At 34.7% G+C, this 19,322-nt stretch overlaps 3 protein-coding genes across 4 annotated transcripts; all 3 read left to right on the plus strand.

Annotated features, from left to right (window-relative positions):
• Positions 1-3,865: 3,865 nt before the first annotated feature.
• On the plus strand, positions 3,866-7,467 carry LOC115704207 (receptor-like protein kinase 7). The gene is made up of 2 exons (XM_030631426.2): positions 3,866-6,750; positions 6,879-7,467. Exons 1-2 carry the CDS (start codon positions 4,173-4,175, stop codon positions 7,289-7,291), a joined length of 2,991 nt encoding a protein of 996 aa, XP_030487286.2. The 5' UTR covers positions 3,866-4,172; the 3' UTR covers positions 7,292-7,467.
• Positions 7,468-7,562: 95 nt separating this feature from the next.
• Positions 7,563-10,272, plus strand: LOC133031649 (uncharacterized). The gene is made up of 2 exons (XM_061105134.1): positions 7,563-8,199; positions 8,313-10,272. Exons 1-2 carry the CDS (start codon positions 8,196-8,198, stop codon positions 8,702-8,704), a joined length of 396 nt encoding a protein of 131 aa, XP_060961117.1. The 5' UTR covers positions 7,563-8,195; the 3' UTR covers positions 8,705-10,272.
• A 2,642-nt stretch (positions 10,273-12,914) lies between these two features.
• Positions 12,915-18,989, plus strand: LOC115704195 (proline iminopeptidase). Of its 2 annotated transcripts, none has more exons than XM_030631413.2 (11): positions 12,915-13,072; positions 13,298-13,509; positions 13,999-14,097; positions 14,188-14,298; positions 14,393-14,455; positions 14,578-14,671; positions 15,010-15,107; positions 15,438-15,539; positions 15,760-15,873; positions 18,451-18,525; positions 18,624-18,989. In XM_030631413.2, exons 1-11 carry the CDS (start codon positions 12,967-12,969, stop codon positions 18,723-18,725), a joined length of 1,176 nt encoding a protein of 391 aa, XP_030487273.2. In that variant the 5' UTR covers positions 12,915-12,966; the 3' UTR covers positions 18,726-18,989. The 2 variants fall into 2 exon arrangements, with proteins under 2 accessions (XP_030487273.2, XP_030487278.1); XM_030631418.2 differs by having other exon boundaries at positions 12,932-13,072; positions 13,270-13,509.
• The last annotated feature ends 333 nt before the right edge of the window (positions 18,990-19,322 follow it).

Raw genomic sequence — 19,322 nt, forward strand, 5'->3', positions numbered from 1 at the left:
TAACTAACAATGAGATTGTGAATACAAGAAGGACAATCAGACCACCAAACCTTGCTAATAACTTTTGAGAAGGCATATTTAGCTAAATGAATGGCCAACAATATTGATAGATCTAGAGCAGAAAAAAAAAAAAAAAGACTGGCATAATAAAAAACAGACAAACTACGTCTCAAAGCTGATAAAACTAAACCCAAAGAAGAAACTAAAGAAACCTTTTTATTAAACTTGAGAACCACATTCAAACAATTAGAATCAAATTGCACTTTTTGAAAATTAACCCAACAGGTGGCATTGAATGGTTGCATGTTTAAGCGCTAAAGCTTCTACCATTTTAGGAGAGAAACTACCCAACATGTGCCAAACAACAGAAGCCAAAACTTCACCGTTGGAATCACGGGCAACCATTCCCAAACCACATCCTCCATTACGTGATTCAAAGGGTGGCATCTTTAGGTAAAGTTGTAATAAACCCTTTTGTTTTGTTGAGATATAAATAAGATGACCACCTAAGCAATTGCTAAGGTTTTTCCCATTTTCACTTCTTTGAAAATCTTCTCTCTTTTTCCTTTGTAGCAAAATCTCTTTCATGGTATCAGAGTCATCTGACTCGGGTCCATGGCCAATTCTTCAAATGACCCTCAATTCGATATTAATGTAAACGATGCTCCTACAATGACACAATCTGCCCCAACTCCAGTGACCTCTGATTTTCTAAATCAACCATGGAACCCTTTCTTAAATTCCCTAAATTCGTCATTAACAATCAAGCTTGATCGATCGAATTTCCTATCATGGAAATCTCAAGTAGTTCCCACCATTAAAGGCCACGATCTTGATGATCATTTGTTCCGCGATGATTAACCTCCTCAATTCTTGATTACCAGCGACTCAAACCCTATCTTCAAACAATGGAAACGTAAAGATGAGATATTACTTTCATGGTTGTGATCTTCAATGACGAAAGCAGTCTTGGCATCACTGGCTTCCCACACCACCTCTTATTCGTTATGGAAAGCTCTCGAGCAACGATTATCTAGTCAGTTAAAAGCTCGTCTTTTACAACTCAAAGGTCAGCTGTGTAACATCCAAAAAGGTAATCTTTCCATCTGAGATTTTATGGACAAAGTTAAATCATTGAGTAATAGTTTGGCCATAGTTGGCTATGTCGTAAGTGATGTAGATCTTGAGCTTCATTTGCTTAATGGGTTAGGGCCCAAATATGACTCTGTAGTTTTGGGTATAACATCCAGTACTGAGTCCAAATCTATGGAAGAAGTTTGAGCTTTGTTAATGGCTCATGAGTGTCATCTTGAACGTCATAACATTGTTTCTGATTTATCTTCTAAGATGTCAGCCAATCATTCTATTGGGTCTTCAAGAATCAATCACCCAGGTCCTTGTGTCAAGTTTGCTTAAAAGTGGGACACACTGCTGCAATATGTCATCACCGATTTGATAAAGCTTTCATTACCCCTAAAGCTTCTCATCAACCTCGAGCATATCTTGTTGAAACTGAATCTGCTACTGAATCCCAAGTATATTCATCCTCAACCATACCATATTTTGCTGATGACTTTATGTGGTATGCCGACACCGGTGCGACCAATCATGTTGCCTTTACTATGGAACATCTTCATAACTCCACTCCCTATACAGGTTTTGAGTCTCTTACTGTAGGAAGTAATTAGTAATTTCTCATATTGGTCATGTTCTTCATCCTGCTTCCTCTAACCCTCCTTTACAATTAAATTCTATTTTGAATGTTCCTGCCATAACTAAGAATCTTGTTAGTGTTTCCAAGTTAACAGATGTCAATGATGTGTTTCATGAGTTTCATAAGTCTTATTGTTTTGTGAAGGACAAAAAATCTGGGAGGGTACCGCTGAAAGGGAAATGTAAAAATGACTTGTACATGCTTGGAGATGAGTCTCATTCTTTATCAACATCTAGTTTGCAGTGTCATCTGGCCACTTCTTCGACATCTCTAGCCATGTCAATTCAACCCTGTAGTCTTGAGTCACCATCTTGTCACTCCAAAAATAGGCTTATGTTCTCCACTAGCCTCATACTTGATTATGTTCTTCTTCCCATTGTCCATTGCTCTTTATGAGAACTGATATAGATTTTATGACCTGTCATTTTTCACAATATCTCATTTACGTGGCCTTTTTCATATTAAAACAACAGTAAATAACACTACAAAATAATGCACACAAATCGTTTTTCTGGTGTTCTTTTTTATTATTGGGCTGATCCCTATAATTAATAATCAATTTGTGTTAATAAGGCAAAAACAACTTTAAAACAACCTTGATTTTTGTATTGTACATTATTAATCGTTTCTCAGGGATGGTCTATATGAATATTTTTCTTTTTAAAATGCCATGTATAATTAAACAATCTCAGATTATGCTGTTTTAAGTTTTTTTAATGTTCAGATCTAAATCTGGGTGTGGTTTTTTTTTTTTTTTTTTTCTAGTTTTTAAAAAATTAAAATACTGTGAGTTTAGGTGTGTTTAACTCTGTTGTTGGGAAAGAATCTGCTATAAATGTTGTTGTTCATTCTTGATTAGTCGTTGATTTAATAATTTTTTCTCTTCGTCGTATTTTATGGTTTGTTCCCGGTGTTTCTACGATTTCGGTGTTGATTTGTCCATCCCCAACTAGGAAGGAGGTGTCGTTTGTGTCTTGTTGGTGTTCACAGTATAAAAGTAAACATATTGAGCCTGGACAATATAAAAGAAAAAAAAAAAACGGGCCTAGACAATAAAAAAAAAAAATTTCTACCATGTAGCAGTATTATTGTAAAAATAGAGAAAAAAAATCAGTATTTTTATAAATTTCTTTAAAAATATTATTAAAAATGCATGAATTAGGAAGAGACAAAATAAACTGCTGTTGGTGAGTGACCGACATGATGAGAGTAGTACTTATTGGACTATGAGTGAAAATCCATTGGCTTTTGTCACTTGAAAATACTTCATTTTCTCCTTCACCGTCCAACGTGTTTCAATCCCATATTATCTTAACACTTTTATGACCTTTTCACATTCAGTAATTTTGATTTATATTGCACGAAATTTAACACAATAAATATACATATATATCTATATATATTTTTGTCCTTATATGGTTCACAATGAATATTATTCATTAACCTTAAAATAGCTAAATTAAGTTTTTAAAACAAAACAATTAGTGAGAAAGATGGCAAACTAATAAATAGAGCAAAATGATCATGATCATATTTCTATTTGATTGGAAAGATCTCATATTTTTAGATTTTTTATTGGCTGAAAAAAATAAAAAAAAAGTTAAGTATTACTTAAATATTTTGTATAAAACATATGTTTATATAGTATAAAAATATATATGTATATATATTTTTAATATATTTTTTTTATTATTATTTGTATGAAAATTTAATGATTTAATATATATATTTAAATTTATTTAATAATCAATAATATCTATTAAAAAGTGTTATATATATTATTTGTGAAAATTCAAATATTTATTAGCATAATTATGAAACATTAATATAATTGCATAATCATAACTTACTCCCGTCACTAATCATAAATTAGCTAAATATGTGTCTAATATTTAGCTAGTTCACTACATACGCAATCTTGTTGAGGTGGTCAAATATTGTTGTACCGGTTGTTTGTACTTGAACATTTTGTATAAGTTTGTTTTTACTAACTAGTATTATATTTTAGGAATTAGCTTAACTGGCTTTCTTCATAGTATAATATGTATTAAATAATACCATTGAAAACTGCTGTAAAAATAACATCAATGAAAACGATATAGGCAGTAATAATTCATATAATTCATCCCAAACACTTGACAGAAATGGTTTTTTTTAATCAAAAGAATCTTATTATTTAAATAATTGCCATTATTTTACAATTATTATAGAGGAAAAAAGAAAAAGCAAAGCAAAATATAGGCACCACGACCATGCATATTTGCATAATAATTGTATTGAGCTCAACAACCTTGCGTGGCTCAATTTTCTTCCCCTGTTTCTCCTCAACTCGAGAAAATTCAAAACCAAAATGTGAACTCAAATTTATAGCCGCCATATCAAAACCACTACTCTTCTCCTTCTTCTTCTTCTTCTTCTTCATCTCACAAAACTTGGGCTCAAGAGCTCAGTCTTAGACATGTCTTTAGCCCAACTGGGTTGCCAGCCATGGCTCCAGAGGTCACCTTTGATGGTGATGATGACTCTGTTCTATCTTTCGCTATTAGTTTCTCCAACTCAAGGAGCTGACTATAACGAGCTTCAGCCACTCTTGAAATTCAAATCCGTATTCGAAAAATCAAACACTACCCTTTTCAGTTCTTGGATTGAAGATGCGAATTCAACCTGCAGCTTCACTGGAATTCGGTGCAACTCGAACGGACTCGTCTCTGAAATTAATCTCTCTGCTACAAACATTTCTGGGGTTCTTCCATTCGACTCAATATGTTCGCTTCAATCTTTGGAAAGGATTTCTCTTGGCTCGAACTCTCTGCACGGAATCGTCAGCGATGATTTGAAGAACTGTACTCGTTTGAAGTACTTGGACTTGGGTGTGAATTCGTTTTCTGGTAAAGTTCCTGACTTGTCAAGTTTAAAAGACCTAACCTACTTGAATTTGAATCTTAGTGGGTTTTCGGGGCTATTTCCATGGAAGTCACTTGAAAATCTTACCAATCTAAGTTTTTTGAGCATTGGTGATAACCCATTTGATTCAACTCCTTTCCCTTCAGAGATTCTAAAGCTTGAAAAACTCTACTTTTTATATCTCTCAAATTCAAGCCTTTATGGTAAGTTTCCTGAAGATATTGGCAACCTTACTCTGCTCCAAAATCTCGAGCTTTCTGATAATAGAATCAGTGGTGAAATCCCAGCTAGTATTTCAAAGCTTCAAAATTTATATCAACTCGAGCTTTACAACAACTCATTGAGTGGGAAGCTACCGAAAGGTTTTGGAAACCTTACTAATCTTGTGAATTTTGATGCTTCAACGAACATGCTCGAAGGTGATCTTTCTGAGCTAAGATCATTGACAAAGCTTCAGTCACTTCAACTCTTCGAAAACCAATTCGAGGGAACTATTCCGGAAGAGTTTGGGGAGTTGAGGAAGCTTTATGGACTGTCATTATACAGAAACAAGTTGACGGGAATGATTCCTCAAAAGATTGGGTCTTGGTCAGGAATGGACTTCATCGACGTCTCGGAGAATTTTCTGACGGGTCCGATTCCACCTGACATGTGCAAAAATGGGTTTATGTTCGATCTTCTTATTTTGCAGAACAAACTCACAGGTGGGATTCCTGAAAGCTACGGGAATTGCAAGTCTTTGAATCGATTGCTCGTGAATAACAACTCGCTTTCGGGAATTATTCCGGATGGTATATGGAGTTTGCCCAACCTTGTCAGAGTTGACCTTTCCATGAATCAGTTTGAAGGCTCTGTGGGATCGAGTATAGCTCAGGCAAAGTCTTTGGGGCAGTTAGTTTTGGCGAATAATCGATTTTCAGGTGAATTACCCGATGAAATCTCTCAACTTTCTTCCTTGGTAGCGATTCAGCTGAGTTGGAATCAGTTCTCCGGGAAAATCCCAGTATCAATCGGAAAATTGAGTAAGCTGAGCAATCTTTATTTAGACAACAACAATTTTTCTGGTTCAATTCCCGAATCATTAGGGTCCTGTCGTTTCATCTCTCAAATAAACCTTGCCGAGAATTCACTTTCCGGGAAAATCCCAGATAGTATTGGCTTTTTACCTAATCTAAACTCCTTAAACCTCTCGGAGAATCAACTCTCCGGTGAAATCCCAAATACTCTGTCTTCGCTTAAGCTCAGCCTTCTTGACCTGTCAAACAACAAGTTGACCGGTCAAATACCAGATTCCCTCTCCCACGGAGCCTTTAAAGATAGTTTCAACGGAAACCCAGGTTTGTGTTTCGATCATTGTTCGTCGAAACACACGAATTCCGGTCATTTCCGTACATTAATGACATGTTTAATCGCCTTAGTACTAATTCTGCTCATGTCGCTAGCTTGTTTCTTGATCCTCAAGCTAAGAAAGAATCAAAAAACTCTTTCGCACCCATTAAAGCAGAACTCATGGAACATGAAGTCGTACCAAGTTTTGAGCTTCACAGAGAAAGAAATCATCGATTCAGTAAAGCCGGAGAATCTGATCGGAAAAGGAGGGTCAGGGACGGTGTACAAAGTTTCTTTAAGCGATGGGAAAGAACTCGCAGTGAAACACATATGGGCTGCCACGTCGGATCCCAACGAACGGAGGAGTTACCGGAGCACGGCTGCGATGTTGAAGAAGAGTAAGTCCCGTTCACCGGAGTACGACGCCGAGGTGGCGGCGTTGAGCTCAGTGAGGCACGTGAACGTTGTGAAGCTGTACTGTAGCATCAGCAGCGAGGACAGCAACTTGCTGGTGTACGAGTATTTACCAAATGGGAGCTTGTGGGACCGACTGCACAGGTGTCAGAAGATGGAGATGGGTTGGGAGGTTCGGTACGAGGTGGCGGTCGGAGCAGCCAAAGGGTTGGAGTATCTCCACCATGGTTGTCAGAGGCCAGTAATTCATAGAGATGTTAAGAGCAGTAATATTCTGTTGGATCAGAATTGGAAGCCTAGAATTGCTGATTTTGGATTGGCTAAGATTGTTCAGGCTGGTGGAGATTGGACTCATGTCATTGCTGGCACACTTGGCTACATAGCTCCAGGTAAATATTAAGGTTATTTTTTCATTGAATTGGTGATTTTTCTTTTTTACTAATTATTCTATATAGTTGTGGAAATATGCTATGTCATTGATAAGTTGGTTTCTTCTTTTTGTTTTGGTGGTTTTCAGAGTATGCATACACATACAAAATTAATGAGAAGAGTGATGTGTATAGTTTTGGAGTGGTGTTGATGGAGTTAGTGACTGGAAAGAGGCCAGTGGAGTCAGAGTTTGGGGAGAATAAGGACATAGTTTATTGGGTTTATAGCAAATTCAAGAGCCAAGAGAATGTGATTGACTTGGTGGATTCAACCATATCAGAGGCTCTGAAAGAAGATGCCCTTAAAGTGTTGAAAATTGCAGTGCATTGTACATCACAGGTGCCAGCTCTAAGGCCCTCCATGAGAACGGTTGTTCATATGTTGGAAGAGGCCGAGCCTTGCCAACTCACTTCCATAAGTGTTGTTAAAGAAGGTGAAAATAGCCACGGCCAATTGAATAATAATGTTACTAAGATGATGTTAGAGAAGCCAAACTACTAGCAAGCTTTGGATTTTGTTCTCTTCTCATTAGAGTTTAGTATATGTATCATTATGCAACAACTGCTTAAATAATAGATATCATAGTCGTTTGCCTTTTATGCTGTTTCTTTTTTAGTAGGATCAGCTGTATATGGACTATTTTCGGATGTAATAATACTAGCATAGCATTCCATGAACTTGTTTCTATGAGCAGAACAAGACTTACAAGAAGTCCTGTTTTGATTTGTGTACTGAAGGGTCAACAAGGGTTCTAAATTCAGAGCAAAGTAAATGCCTTTGAAAAAAATAAAAGGCCATAAGTTAGTTTGGTAGGACTTTTGGGCCTTTTGAAATATTAGTCAACTAGTTCAAGTGTATGAGAGGATAGAATCGCGTGCTAGAAAATGATACATTGATTAGTTAAATAAAGTGTTGATTTCAATTTTATTCTTGAGAATCTTGTCTCGAAGCTTCATGGGTGGAAATTAAAAATTCTGTCAAAAGCCGGTCATGCTACGTTAATTAAGTCAGCTGGACTTGCTTTGTCGATATACACAATGCAAACTACCATGCTTTCTAAAAAGCTGGCCTAAAAAATTGATGGTATGATTAGGGATTTTTGGTGGACTCCAAATAAGGTAACCGAGGTATTTCTTGAAGGCGTGGGACCGTTTATGCCTTCCGAAGTCCAGGGGCGACCTCAGTTTTCGTAAGTCCCTGGAGATGAACCATGCTTTGCTAGCGAAGTGGGGTTGGGCCCTCCTTAATGATGAGCAATCGTTGTGTTGTAGAGTGTTGAAAGCCAAATATCTCAAAGGGAAACCTTTCTTGGAGGGTTCTTATAAAAGTTCGGACTCTTAGTTCTGGAAGAATGTGGTGAAATCTAAAGACATCATGTTGAAAGGAGCGTGCAAATTTATCTCGGATGGGTAAGATACTAATGTCCGGTCTGATCCTTGGGTGTTGCATAGCAAGGACTTCTTTGTTAAACCTATTACTTCTAGACCCGAGAATGTAACTAAAGTTGCTAATTTACTCACAGATGACTGGGATATTCCCAAGCTCCAGACTCTTTTTGACTTGGGAACTGTTCGCGACATCATTAAAGGAGGAAATCCTAGTGGGGTGGGAAGTGACAAATGGGTTTGGACAAAGGAGCGGAATGGGCTATTCTCTACAAAGTCTGCTTATTTAGTCCAAGCCATGGAGAGGGCCCCTACCTGTGTAGTTGTGCCAGGCCTGTGGAATAAACTTTGGAACTCTAAAGTTATGGAGAGACATAAGGTTCTCTGGTGGAGCAATATTTTGTCTGATGCTCTGCTTGTCCGTGGCCTCCTGGCTAAAAGAATTATCATCAAGGAGGTGTCATGCCCTTTATTCCCATATGTTGTAATTTTGCAGCTCACAATGTTGCTAGATGGGCTTTTGCACTGAATATTTCAGGTATAGTGGACCCCTCTTGTATACCTAAAATTATTCTTTGCAATGACCGAGAGGTCTAATTTTTCATTATCAATGAACACTTTATTTTCAAAAAAAAAATTAGTTAAATAAAGTAGAATTTATAGATTTTAAAATTTTATTTGATAAATATGATATTTGTGGTATAGTTCTTTCAAATGAAAGATCTCCAAAAGTTGTTATGTTTATAGAAAGTTAGATGATATTCTGAAGGACGTTCCTGAAAGTCTAACTTGACCATCTAGAAGAAGTTTTGTGGAATGATAGATATAATTCGGAAGGGCATTCTCAGATGCTTATCATGTCCACCTGGAAGGAGTCTTCAAGAATAGTCTTTCACTGGAAAGGAGTTCCAGATGGCTAACTGTACTCTCTTGGAAGGGAGTCCTAGATAATCGAGTCCAACTATCTCTATTCCTATCCAGGAAGATCCTTCAGCGTGTTCTTCAGTTCATAGTCTCAGAATTGGTTGCTTCATTCGGGAGAACTATAACTTAAGCTAACGTGGAGATTCTTCTATGATGAGTTTGTTAAGTTTGTTAAGTCGTAACAAACTTAACAACTTAGCACTTATAGCCACTGGCACTTATCATTTTGAGTAAGAACGAAATCAGACGAGTTTTGAGAGGTGATCTTGAGAGAGAAAGACTGAGAGGTAGAGAGAAAGTGGTATAGAGAAAAGAGAGATATTGAGATTGGATTTTGTATGAAGAATCTTCTGTAGATAAAGAAGATTCTTGGGTAAGAGTGTGAGAGATAAACTGTTTACCGAGTTTTTCGGAAACCGAATATATTTTGTGCTTAAAGAACGTTAAAGATAATAAATAATAAATAGCCGTATTTTTTACGAGGTTTAGGCGTTAAAGATCCTTAGTCCACGAGTCTATAGTATTAGCCTCTCAAGGAAAATATTTATGAGATTACAAAATACCACTTTTGCACTTTCAATCATTTATCTATTTTTCACAAATACCACTTTTGCACTTTCAATCGTATAAATGCCAAAATTATTTATTTAATAATTAAAATTAATTATCAAATAAAATTGTCATTTATATTATTTATTAATTAGACTCCATAAAGTCTCTTAATTAACAAATAAACCCTAAAATTTTATTTCTTCACAATCAAGCCATATCTTAGTGAAAATTCATAAACTAGACATAGTCTAACTTTAGAATTATAATTGATTAATTAAAATCAATTAACTGAGTCTTACAAGCAGTTTGTCTCAACTAGTATGGGGACCATGTGCCTATATAACCGAGCTTCCAATAAGCAGATCTAGAATTTACCAAGTAAATTCTCTAACTTATTAATTCCTCCTTGCACCACTATATATTTGGAATTGCACTCTCAATTATATAAAACGCTCTATATGTTCCACGATATAGATACGCTATGAGATTATCCATTTTCTATTATCTCAATAATTAATGATCCTCTATAGATGATTTACATTGAGTAGGGATTAGTTTACCGTTACACCCTTCAATGTATCTTATCCTTAAAATACTTAGCTACCTATAAATGATATTCCAGTGAAGTAATATAATAATTGAAATGAGTACTCAATCATTTATCTCTGTTAAGCTAAGCTCAAAGGAAATCATCGTTTGACTTCTATATCCAAATGGAAGTTATAGATTCCGTATCTATGATTAGCGCTCCCACTCAATTGAACTACCGTGTCCTTAACTTATATGTCACGGGAAAAATCATTTGGTCGACTTTAACGAACAGATTTAAGAACACAAATAATGCAACTGAATTAGAACCTAACTATCTCAGGATTGAGATCACTTGATCTAGGATCAACTAGGTAATATTGAATTGTATAGATATTACGGTAAGTTTATCATATCTAGTTCAATATCGGTCCCTTTTAATGCATACTTCATGCATCCAACCCAAGCTTACTTTAACTAATGCCCCAGAAAGGACATAACACTTATCCAAGGTGCAAGTAAACTACATTGTAGATTGTCCTATCAGTTAAATCCTATGTACTGGTAAATTATAGGAATACATTTAATCACACAATCTTGATTATTTTTCACTGTGCTGACGACACAATAAACAAGAATATCAATGTGATAAGAATTTAAATGAATTTATAAATCAAATAAATATATAAATGATCACATAAACCAAATAACACATTAAATAAGTAATGAAAAATAAATCTGTTTCTTTATTGATAATTGAATAGAAATATTACATTGAAATAAAGTTTTATTTATGGCACAAAACCCAACAATGACTACTACAACACCCTCACACATTGGAGGGTCATATCACTCCCAAAATTTACACCCACCCACTTGCTTTAAAAAAAAACCAAACAAAATATCACTTTCATCTTTTAGTAATTAAAAGCACATAAAAAGTATAAATATTGTTCACACTTTATAGAATAATTTTTGTAAATAAAGTATCAATTGTAGTTTTTATATAATAATTCTAAAATAAATGTATAAACAAATTTTTATTTATCAAACATTTATTTAAAATCTCATATTGTGAGATTGGGTGTAATTTTCTCTATATGTATAAGCACCAACAAAAATCTAGATGGAGATTATTTAGAATCATTAGGAATTAATACCTATAAAATGCAACATATATATACTATCTCTGTGTCCTATAAAATGCAACATATATACCTATAAAATGCAAATTATTATCCTTTTACTTACATCATGAATGACACTAAGACAGTAAATAATTTTATTGAAAAAGTAAACACCACATTATTAGTTTATCATTCCAGTTTATTTGCATTACTTCGTTGACAGTTCATAAGTGATATGAATAAACTTGAAGAATATTTTTTCTTTGAAGGGTTGTAACAAAAGTCTCACTCGTGTCCAAATCTTCATATTTCATTCCATTAGAAAGCATCCAATCAAAATGATGTAGCAACAATGCAAGACAAAGCTCAACATTGAAGAACAATACAAACTTACATTGTACAGAGAATATCTCATGAATTTTCTACCTGGATTTGCATCAGTCCAAGAGGTGAAAATCATAGCTCTCTTCGGAGGACGACAACGACATTTTACAGTCACGTAAGCCATTTTCTTCCCTTCTTCTCTTCTTCGTCCTTTTCGTCTTTCTCTTTTGCTGAACTTCGTCTCCTTCCTTTTTCTCTTCTTCTTCGTCTCCTGATCTTCCTCCCATCTTTCTCTTGTTTTTCATGTGCTCTTTCTCTTCTTCTTCGTCTCCTTCTTCATCTACTCTTTCTCTTCGTCTTTGTCTCCTTTCTATGTTAATTTTGTTTTCCAAATGTCTATTGCAAATATTAGGGTTTTGTTTATATTTTAAAACTTTTATTTTTATTTTAATTACTCATTTTAATTTTTATTTTGGAAAATATGGCCACGTAGATAATTTTTTAGTGACCTGTCATTGCCACGTAGGCAAAATTAGGACTTAACTTGGCTGGACAGACGTCACCTTAAAAATGTAAACGGAATAGCACTTTGGAGAGTTTTCCCACTAAAATATGAGGTTGGATGATTTTTTGCAAGTGAATTGATAGTTGGGGGAGTTTTGCCGCCAATTACTCTATTTTTTATATAAAGGTAAAAATATATTTCTTACCCGTAACAAAATGTATACTAAAAGATAAATAATTTTTTTCTTCACGTGTAATTAATTGATAAAATGTATATAAACTTGTAAATTTTTTATCACAGTTTTTATATGTGTTAGTAATATTTAGGCTAATTAGGATTTTTAACCCCTAAACTTTAACATGTACCAAATCATGTCCCTTGAACTTTTGAGGCTGTTAAAAAATTCCCCTGAACTATTGAAATTATTAGATTTAAGGACTTCTGTCAAATTTTATTCAATTTTACTAATATGATGATTGTCCATATACTAAATACTCTCCTTTAAACTTTGATATCTACTAAATCATGTCCTCGATCTTTCAAAAGTACAAAATTGTGCTCTTTAAATTTTCATCCACATCAGACTTTGTGTAGTAATAGTAGACAAAAATCCTCAAATCTAACATTCTCAATAGTTCGAGGAGAATATTTAACGATTTAAAAAGTTCTAAGAAGCATTATTTTGTACATATCAAAGTTTTAAAAATTTAAATTAGCCTAATATTTATTTTGTTTTGAAAATATTTTTGGATAGAAAAGGAACAATCAATCCCATTAATAAATTTTCCTAGTACGACGAATAAGAATGATTGGTGTGACTTGGCAAGAAGAATGAGGTGCTTCACTTGTTGTTCTTCTCCCTCTTCAATACCCCTTTTCCCTTCTTCCTATTCTCTCTCTTTATTTTCCAATCCAAGCTTCCCTGCTTCTGCTTCTGGTATAGTATTTCTCTCTCTCTCTCTCTCTCTCTCTCGTTACAATCTAGGTTCTAGTTTGTATATGACTCAAACTTTTATTTGGATAAAGTTTAAATCCTTGTCACTGATTATTTATCTATATATATGCTCCATTTTTTAAATTTTGACATTTAGGATTACTAATCTTATATTTGTTTTCATTTTTATTCATGTAAAGTTTTGGGCTTTCTGTTTTTGTTGAGAAGTGACAAAGAAAAAGTATCCAGTTTTACGTGCCCAATATCTCGATTACAAGAGTACTGAGCCAAAATTAATCGATTCGATGGAGTCGGGAAAGGAAGATTCGGGTTTGAAAAGAGAGCTTTACTCAGTTATAGAGCCTTACAGTTCAGGGTTTTTGAAGGTTTCGGATCTTCACACAATTTATTGGGAACAATCTGGGAATCCAGATGGGCATGTGAGTAGCTTTGAATGTGGAGAATTCTTGTTAATTTATGTCATGTGTAGATAATATAGTCAGATTGGATTGGAGTGCATTGAAAAATAGATGAGAAAGATAAATGATTTGATCATTTAGTAAATAAAATAAATTAGAATCAGAGTTAGATGCTTTTTTTTTTCATACTAATGTTAAAGATGGAGGTTAAATATGATAAAATTATCCTAATATTATCAATGGGATCAAGTTATTCTGTGGCAGGGGATTAATTAGGTTGTTAGATTAATTTGTTTTAGAATATTCTTTTTAATTTTATAAGAGATCACGAGAAAATTATTTCTACTCTCCAAACATTACTTAATACATTGTATATTTTTGTTGTTGTTGAATTAGCTAACGGGTTTATGTTACCACTCTGTGTTATCCTTTTCTTATCTTTGTTAGTTGTTTGCTTGAAGATTTTTGTTTAAGATTGATGATTATATTTATATGAACCTTACCCTGCAGCCTGTTGTGTTTCTTCATGGGGGTCCAGGAGGAGGAACTTCACCAACTAATAGGAGATTTTTTGACCCCGAGTTTTATCGAATCATTTTGTTTGATCAAGTGAGTATCTGATGGATCATTGTATTTGTAATAACCAAGATGATTATAAACATTATTGTATGAAATTTCTTTTTTTTTCTCTTTCTTCAGCGTGGTGCAGGAAAGAGTACACCCCATGCTTGTTTGAAGGAAAACACCACATGGGATCTCATTGATGATATTGAAAAGCTGAGGGAACACTTGAAAATCCCAGAATGGCAGGTTATAACTTGATGTTTGGTGTGGACAAAGTCATTACTTTTTTATAAATGTTTTTTCTTTTTTGTAAGAGAAGGTCTTGTCTGTGCTTATGCAGGTTTTTGGGGGTTCATGGGGAAGTACACTTGCCCTTGCTTATAGTCAATCACATCCGGATAAGGTGCATAACATATTTCAGCTTATAGTCCCTTGGAGAAGGTTTTTTATTGTATTTTATTTTCCCCTTCTTTCGTAGTTTTGCATACCCTTGTTTTTGACGGCATTGCATGGTCCGATTTTAAGGTTACTGGATTGGTCCTTAGAGGGATCTTTCTTCTGAGAAAGAAAGAGATTGATTGGTTTTATGAGGGTGGTGCTGCTGCTATTTATCCTGACGGTGAGTGTGAATGCTTTGCTGTAATGTGACTGAATCACTATACATTCTGAGTTCACATATCATTACCTGTTATTTTGTTTGCACTGATTTTGTTTATGAGATTTTACATGTGATTGTAAAAGTCTTGAGTTTTGATATCAGAATGGTCAAAATAACTGACGGATCACCTTTTTACAAATGATTTTTTTTTCTGCATTATTTGATTTGTCAAAGCTGGATGATGTTATGAAATTGTGTTTGGCTTGTTTTGTTGTGTTTACCTATACAAACTATCTTGCAGTGTTATAATTACAAGATTAGATTTGTGGATAATATTGTGATTATCTTCTTGATCACAGCTTGGGAACCGTTTAGAGATCTTATACCAGAGAACGAGAGAGAATGTTTTATAAATGCTTACAACAAGAGACTAAACTGTGATGATTTGGAAACACAAGTAAGACTTGGCTGATTTTTGCACATTATTGTTTTTTGTTTTAACTTTCCAATATAATGATTTCTACTATCTTTCACGCATGATTCTTTTTAGGGTCCAGATTTACTGTGTCCTTATATTATCACGATTAGAATAAAAAATCAATAAATAATGATGCAAACATTTGAAGTACGATTTTATGTTATAAAAAAGACAGTTTGTGGTTTAGTATTAGTCTCTGATAGTTGGTTATAATCAGTCAATTACAAAAATAACAGTTGTGTTTAGGATTGGCATTTACTGTTATATTTGACTCTAGATGATTTTCTTTACACTCTTCCAATTTCTTAGTATGCAGCTGCTAGGGCATGGACCAAATGGGAAATGATGACTGCCCATCTTATTCCAAACGATGACAACATCAAGAAAGGAGATGATGATTATTTTTCATTGGTAATATCATTTTTACATCTATCAACTATTCATCCCTATTTTTCATTGGTATATCATTTGGTCTCTTTAGTTGGGAAATCTTGTCTGTTGTGTACAGCTTATAGATTCAATCTGTTGTATGTATGCTATTGTTCTTACTCTGGTTACAGGTTTTGTAATTTAATTTGTTCTGATGACTGAAGTTAGTCATTGTTCTTTCTGTTTGATTTTCTCTACCCAGGCATTTGCTAGGATTGAAAATCATTATTTTTCCAACAAGGGATTCTTTCCTTCAGATTCATACCTGTTGGATAACATTGATAAGATACGGCATATAGACGCCACAATTGTTCAGGTTCATATTACTTTTTCATTCATGCTCTTCTGAAATTTTTAAGATAATTGTGTTACTTAATTATTCTTGAAGCTAATTATCGTAAGAGATTATTTTTCTATATTTATTAATGCAAGGAAAATCCTTAATAAGGTGCTTCATCCTTGTAGCTAATTTACGTCATCTAAGTTACAGAAAAATACAACAGTATATAGAAGATATATACAATATTACATACATTTAAATTCAAATCCCTAAGACTTACAAATTGGAAATAAATCTTGGCATTCTACCCTCCTCTCAAGTTGGACAATGTGTACTTTTCAAACCAAGTTTAGAATACAACTCTTGATAAAGGACAATGTAGAGCCTTGTAAGAATATCTCCTATCTGAATTCGAGATGAAGCATGCTTCCGTGAGACTGAGATGGAGCATGCTTTTGTGAGACTACCTTGCCTTCTATCTTCTTGCTTATAATTTGTGCATCAATTTTCACATATCTTGTTCTATTATGATGGGCTAGATTTGTAGCTATAGCAATAGCAACTTGATTATCACACAATAACCTATTGCTTTTTACTCCACCATGTAACCAAATTACACCATACATAGGAATAGTAGTCAAAATTTGATTTTCGATTGATAGTAGCCTATGTGCATCAAAATAAAATTCAAGTGAGAAATTGTGTGTGTTTAAACATGAATTCTTCTCGATAGTTTAAGATTCAACTGATGAGTTGGATGTGTCCCTTTGAACAATTGCTTAAGTTTTGGCTCGACTTACCACAGTGACAACAAAAGCTTATATCCAAGAAAGTATAAGTTAGATAGATCAACTTTCGCACGAGACACTGGAACTTCCCTCTCTATCCACATCTGTTCCTTAGCGTCAAATTTAATGTTTGAATTCATGGGTGTCTCCGCTGGTTTGTACCCACTCATTCTAGTCTCCCTCAAAAGGTCCAAAACAAATTTTGCGTTGGGAAATTTAGATACCACGGATGGAAAGTGCCCCAGATCCTTGATCTCAAACTCCTTAGAAAGCAAGTGCTTTAGATGGATGATTTCCTCCTCATGATTTTTTAGTAACTACTATATCATCAATATACACTATCACTAGCAATTATAATGTCGTCTAAGTGTTTAACAAATATATTATGGTTAGCTTGACACTGCGAGTAACCATCTACTTCAAGTACTCTAGAAAACCTTTCAAACCAAACTCATGGCGATTGTTTGAGTCTATACCGTGAAAGGATTTGTGATGTATAAATACATTGTGCTTTGAGTGGTTGCTTTCAAAATTTGGTGGGACGTCCTTATATACATCTTTCGTAGATCTTGCAACTGATAAGATGGCTCAAATTGTGTTTACTTAGGCTACAAGAGCAAAATTCTCTTTATAGTCAATTCCGTAAGGTTGAGTAAAACATTTAGCCACCAAGTGAGCTTTGAACCTATCTATGCTCTCCTCGACCTTTCGTTTGATCGAAAAAATGCATTTATGTTCCAGTCTTCTTTTTAGGAGGTAAATTAGTAATAATCCATTTCCCATTTAGGGCTCAGATCTCCTTTAGTGCAACAGCCTTCCATTTAGGGACTGGTGTAGGGCCAAGATGAAAGCTCTAAAGTTCTGAGACAAACTTGAATATGATATATAGTTTTGGAGTGGGTGTTGAGTGCATGATTGGACTACTTTTCTCTAAGATATTGGGTTGTCTAGTTCTGACTCACACTCAAGTCTCTTCTTTGCTGAAGTGGCACAAGCTGTTCACATGTTTGCCTCCTTGTGCAGACCTTGACATTATTGTCTAGAGTAGGAAGGGGAATGCATTGGAATGAAGGTTTGGGGTGTGGAGACTTAGGATTAGTTGATGACTGTTCTAGAGGCATTTGAAGTGAGACAACATTATAAGGAGGAAATTTTCCACATAAAATAGTTTAGAAGTAATGTATACTAGAGTAGGTGTCTCAGCACGCCAGCCCCTATATATCACCAGCAGTTGGTTGAATGCAGCCCTAGCTAGTTAGTTGTCATGACGTCAACCACGGATGAACATCATAGCGAAGTGTGACCAATGAAGATAATTGTGACCATTGAGTTTGTGACTGGTCACTGGAATAATAGTACTTTCAGATGGGGCTGGAGTGACTGGAGTTGAAGGATTTTGAGGATTAATGATCAACAAAGAGTTGCCTCTGTTTGTTCGACGACAGCCATTGAAGTAAAGAGCAAGAAACAGTTGAGGAGGAACAGCTTGACAGAGTGGCAGGATTTCTGAATAGCAGTTCTATTTTGTTTAATGAAAAATAGAGGCAAACAGAGTAGTCAAGGATTGCTACAATATTACAAAGCTAATTGTGGTAAAAGATTTTATATATATGCAAGGAGGATCCTGAATAAGGTCCAGTAACGGAAAAATGCAGCAGTAAATTTTAAATATATACAGACTATGTTCATTTAAATTTAAATCCTTAAGACTTGGAAATCGATTTGTATTATCATTTCATTGTTGGTACAAGTCAATAGTTTGTTTTCGTTCATTGTGTAATTTACCTCAGGCAAGGAATTCTAACTAGTAACAATATCTTTCCAGGGAAGATATGATGTTGTCTGTCCTATGATGTCAGCTTGGGATGTCCACAAAGTATGGCCAGAGGCAGATTTTAAGGTAATTTGAACCAAGGCCATGCCTTCTTTAAGCAGAAATGTGCTGTTATGAAAACATTGGACAAACAAACTGCTGAATTTTTTTACCATTTTTAACAGATTGTGAAAGATGCTGGTCACTCTGCTAATGAACCGGGAATAGCGGCAGAACTTGTAGCTGCCAATGAAAGGCTGAAAAATAAAATCAAGGGTGGAAGATGAGAGGATCAATGCCAGAATGCAAGTGCACCATGCCATGTTCGTCAAGTCAAGCTTTGGCATCCCCATGGTTGGAGGTTTCTTGTGAATAATAAGTTGAAGCTAGCTGTTAATGAGTACATATGATAATCATGTCATGTCAATGGTTAGTTTTTTAAGCTGATTAGATCTGGTTATCTAATCAGCTCAGCTACTGTGTCAGTTTCTTTCTGTTAATTGAAGCAATGCACTAAAAGTTTTTTCAATGAAATTGTTGCTTCCCCAAAATCTTGTTTATAAATAAAATAAAAAATTGACTAAGATTGACACAATGAAATATATTTTGAGAAGGTGATAAAAACCGCCATTAAGACTTTACAAATAGGTAGAGGGTTTTTCCATTCAAACTGCCATGAGCTGCTTTATTATGATTCAACACAGCCAATATGGGATTAAGTTTCCTTTGAAAAAGTAGACAATAAAGTTATAATATCAAAGAAGAAAGCACCCATGTCAGTAAAGTACATAGTGCTGTTATTGATGGCCATAACTGAATAAAGAGAATCAGAAAGAGCAGCATGAATCGACTTCCAATACATGTGCGGAAAAAAGAGCATGAAA

This window comes from Cannabis sativa, chromosome X (genome assembly GCF_029168945.1).
Source record: "Cannabis sativa cultivar Pink pepper isolate KNU-18-1 chromosome X, ASM2916894v1, whole genome shotgun sequence".
Classification (NCBI taxonomy): Eukaryota; Viridiplantae; Streptophyta; class Magnoliopsida; order Rosales; family Cannabaceae; genus Cannabis; species Cannabis sativa.

Excerpts from the sequence above, each read along its gene's own strand:
- LOC115704207 (XM_030631426.2), top strand. The coding sequence starts at position 4,173 with ATGTCTTTAGCCCAACTGGGTTGCCAGCCATGGCTCCAGAGGTCACCT. Across the intron at positions 6,751-6,878 it reads ACTTGGCTACATAGCTCCAG|AGTATGCATACACATACAAA; the intron begins GTAAATATTAAG and ends GGTGGTTTTCAG.
- LOC115704195 (XM_030631413.2), top strand. The coding sequence starts at position 12,967 with ATGAGGTGCTTCACTTGTTGTTCTTCTCCCTCTTCAATACCCCTTTTC. Across the intron at positions 13,510-13,998 it reads CTGGGAATCCAGATGGGCAT|CCTGTTGTGTTTCTTCATGG; the intron begins GTGAGTAGCTTT and ends CTTACCCTGCAG. Across the intron at positions 18,526-18,623 it reads GGCCAGAGGCAGATTTTAAG|ATTGTGAAAGATGCTGGTCA; the intron begins GTAATTTGAACC and ends CATTTTTAACAG.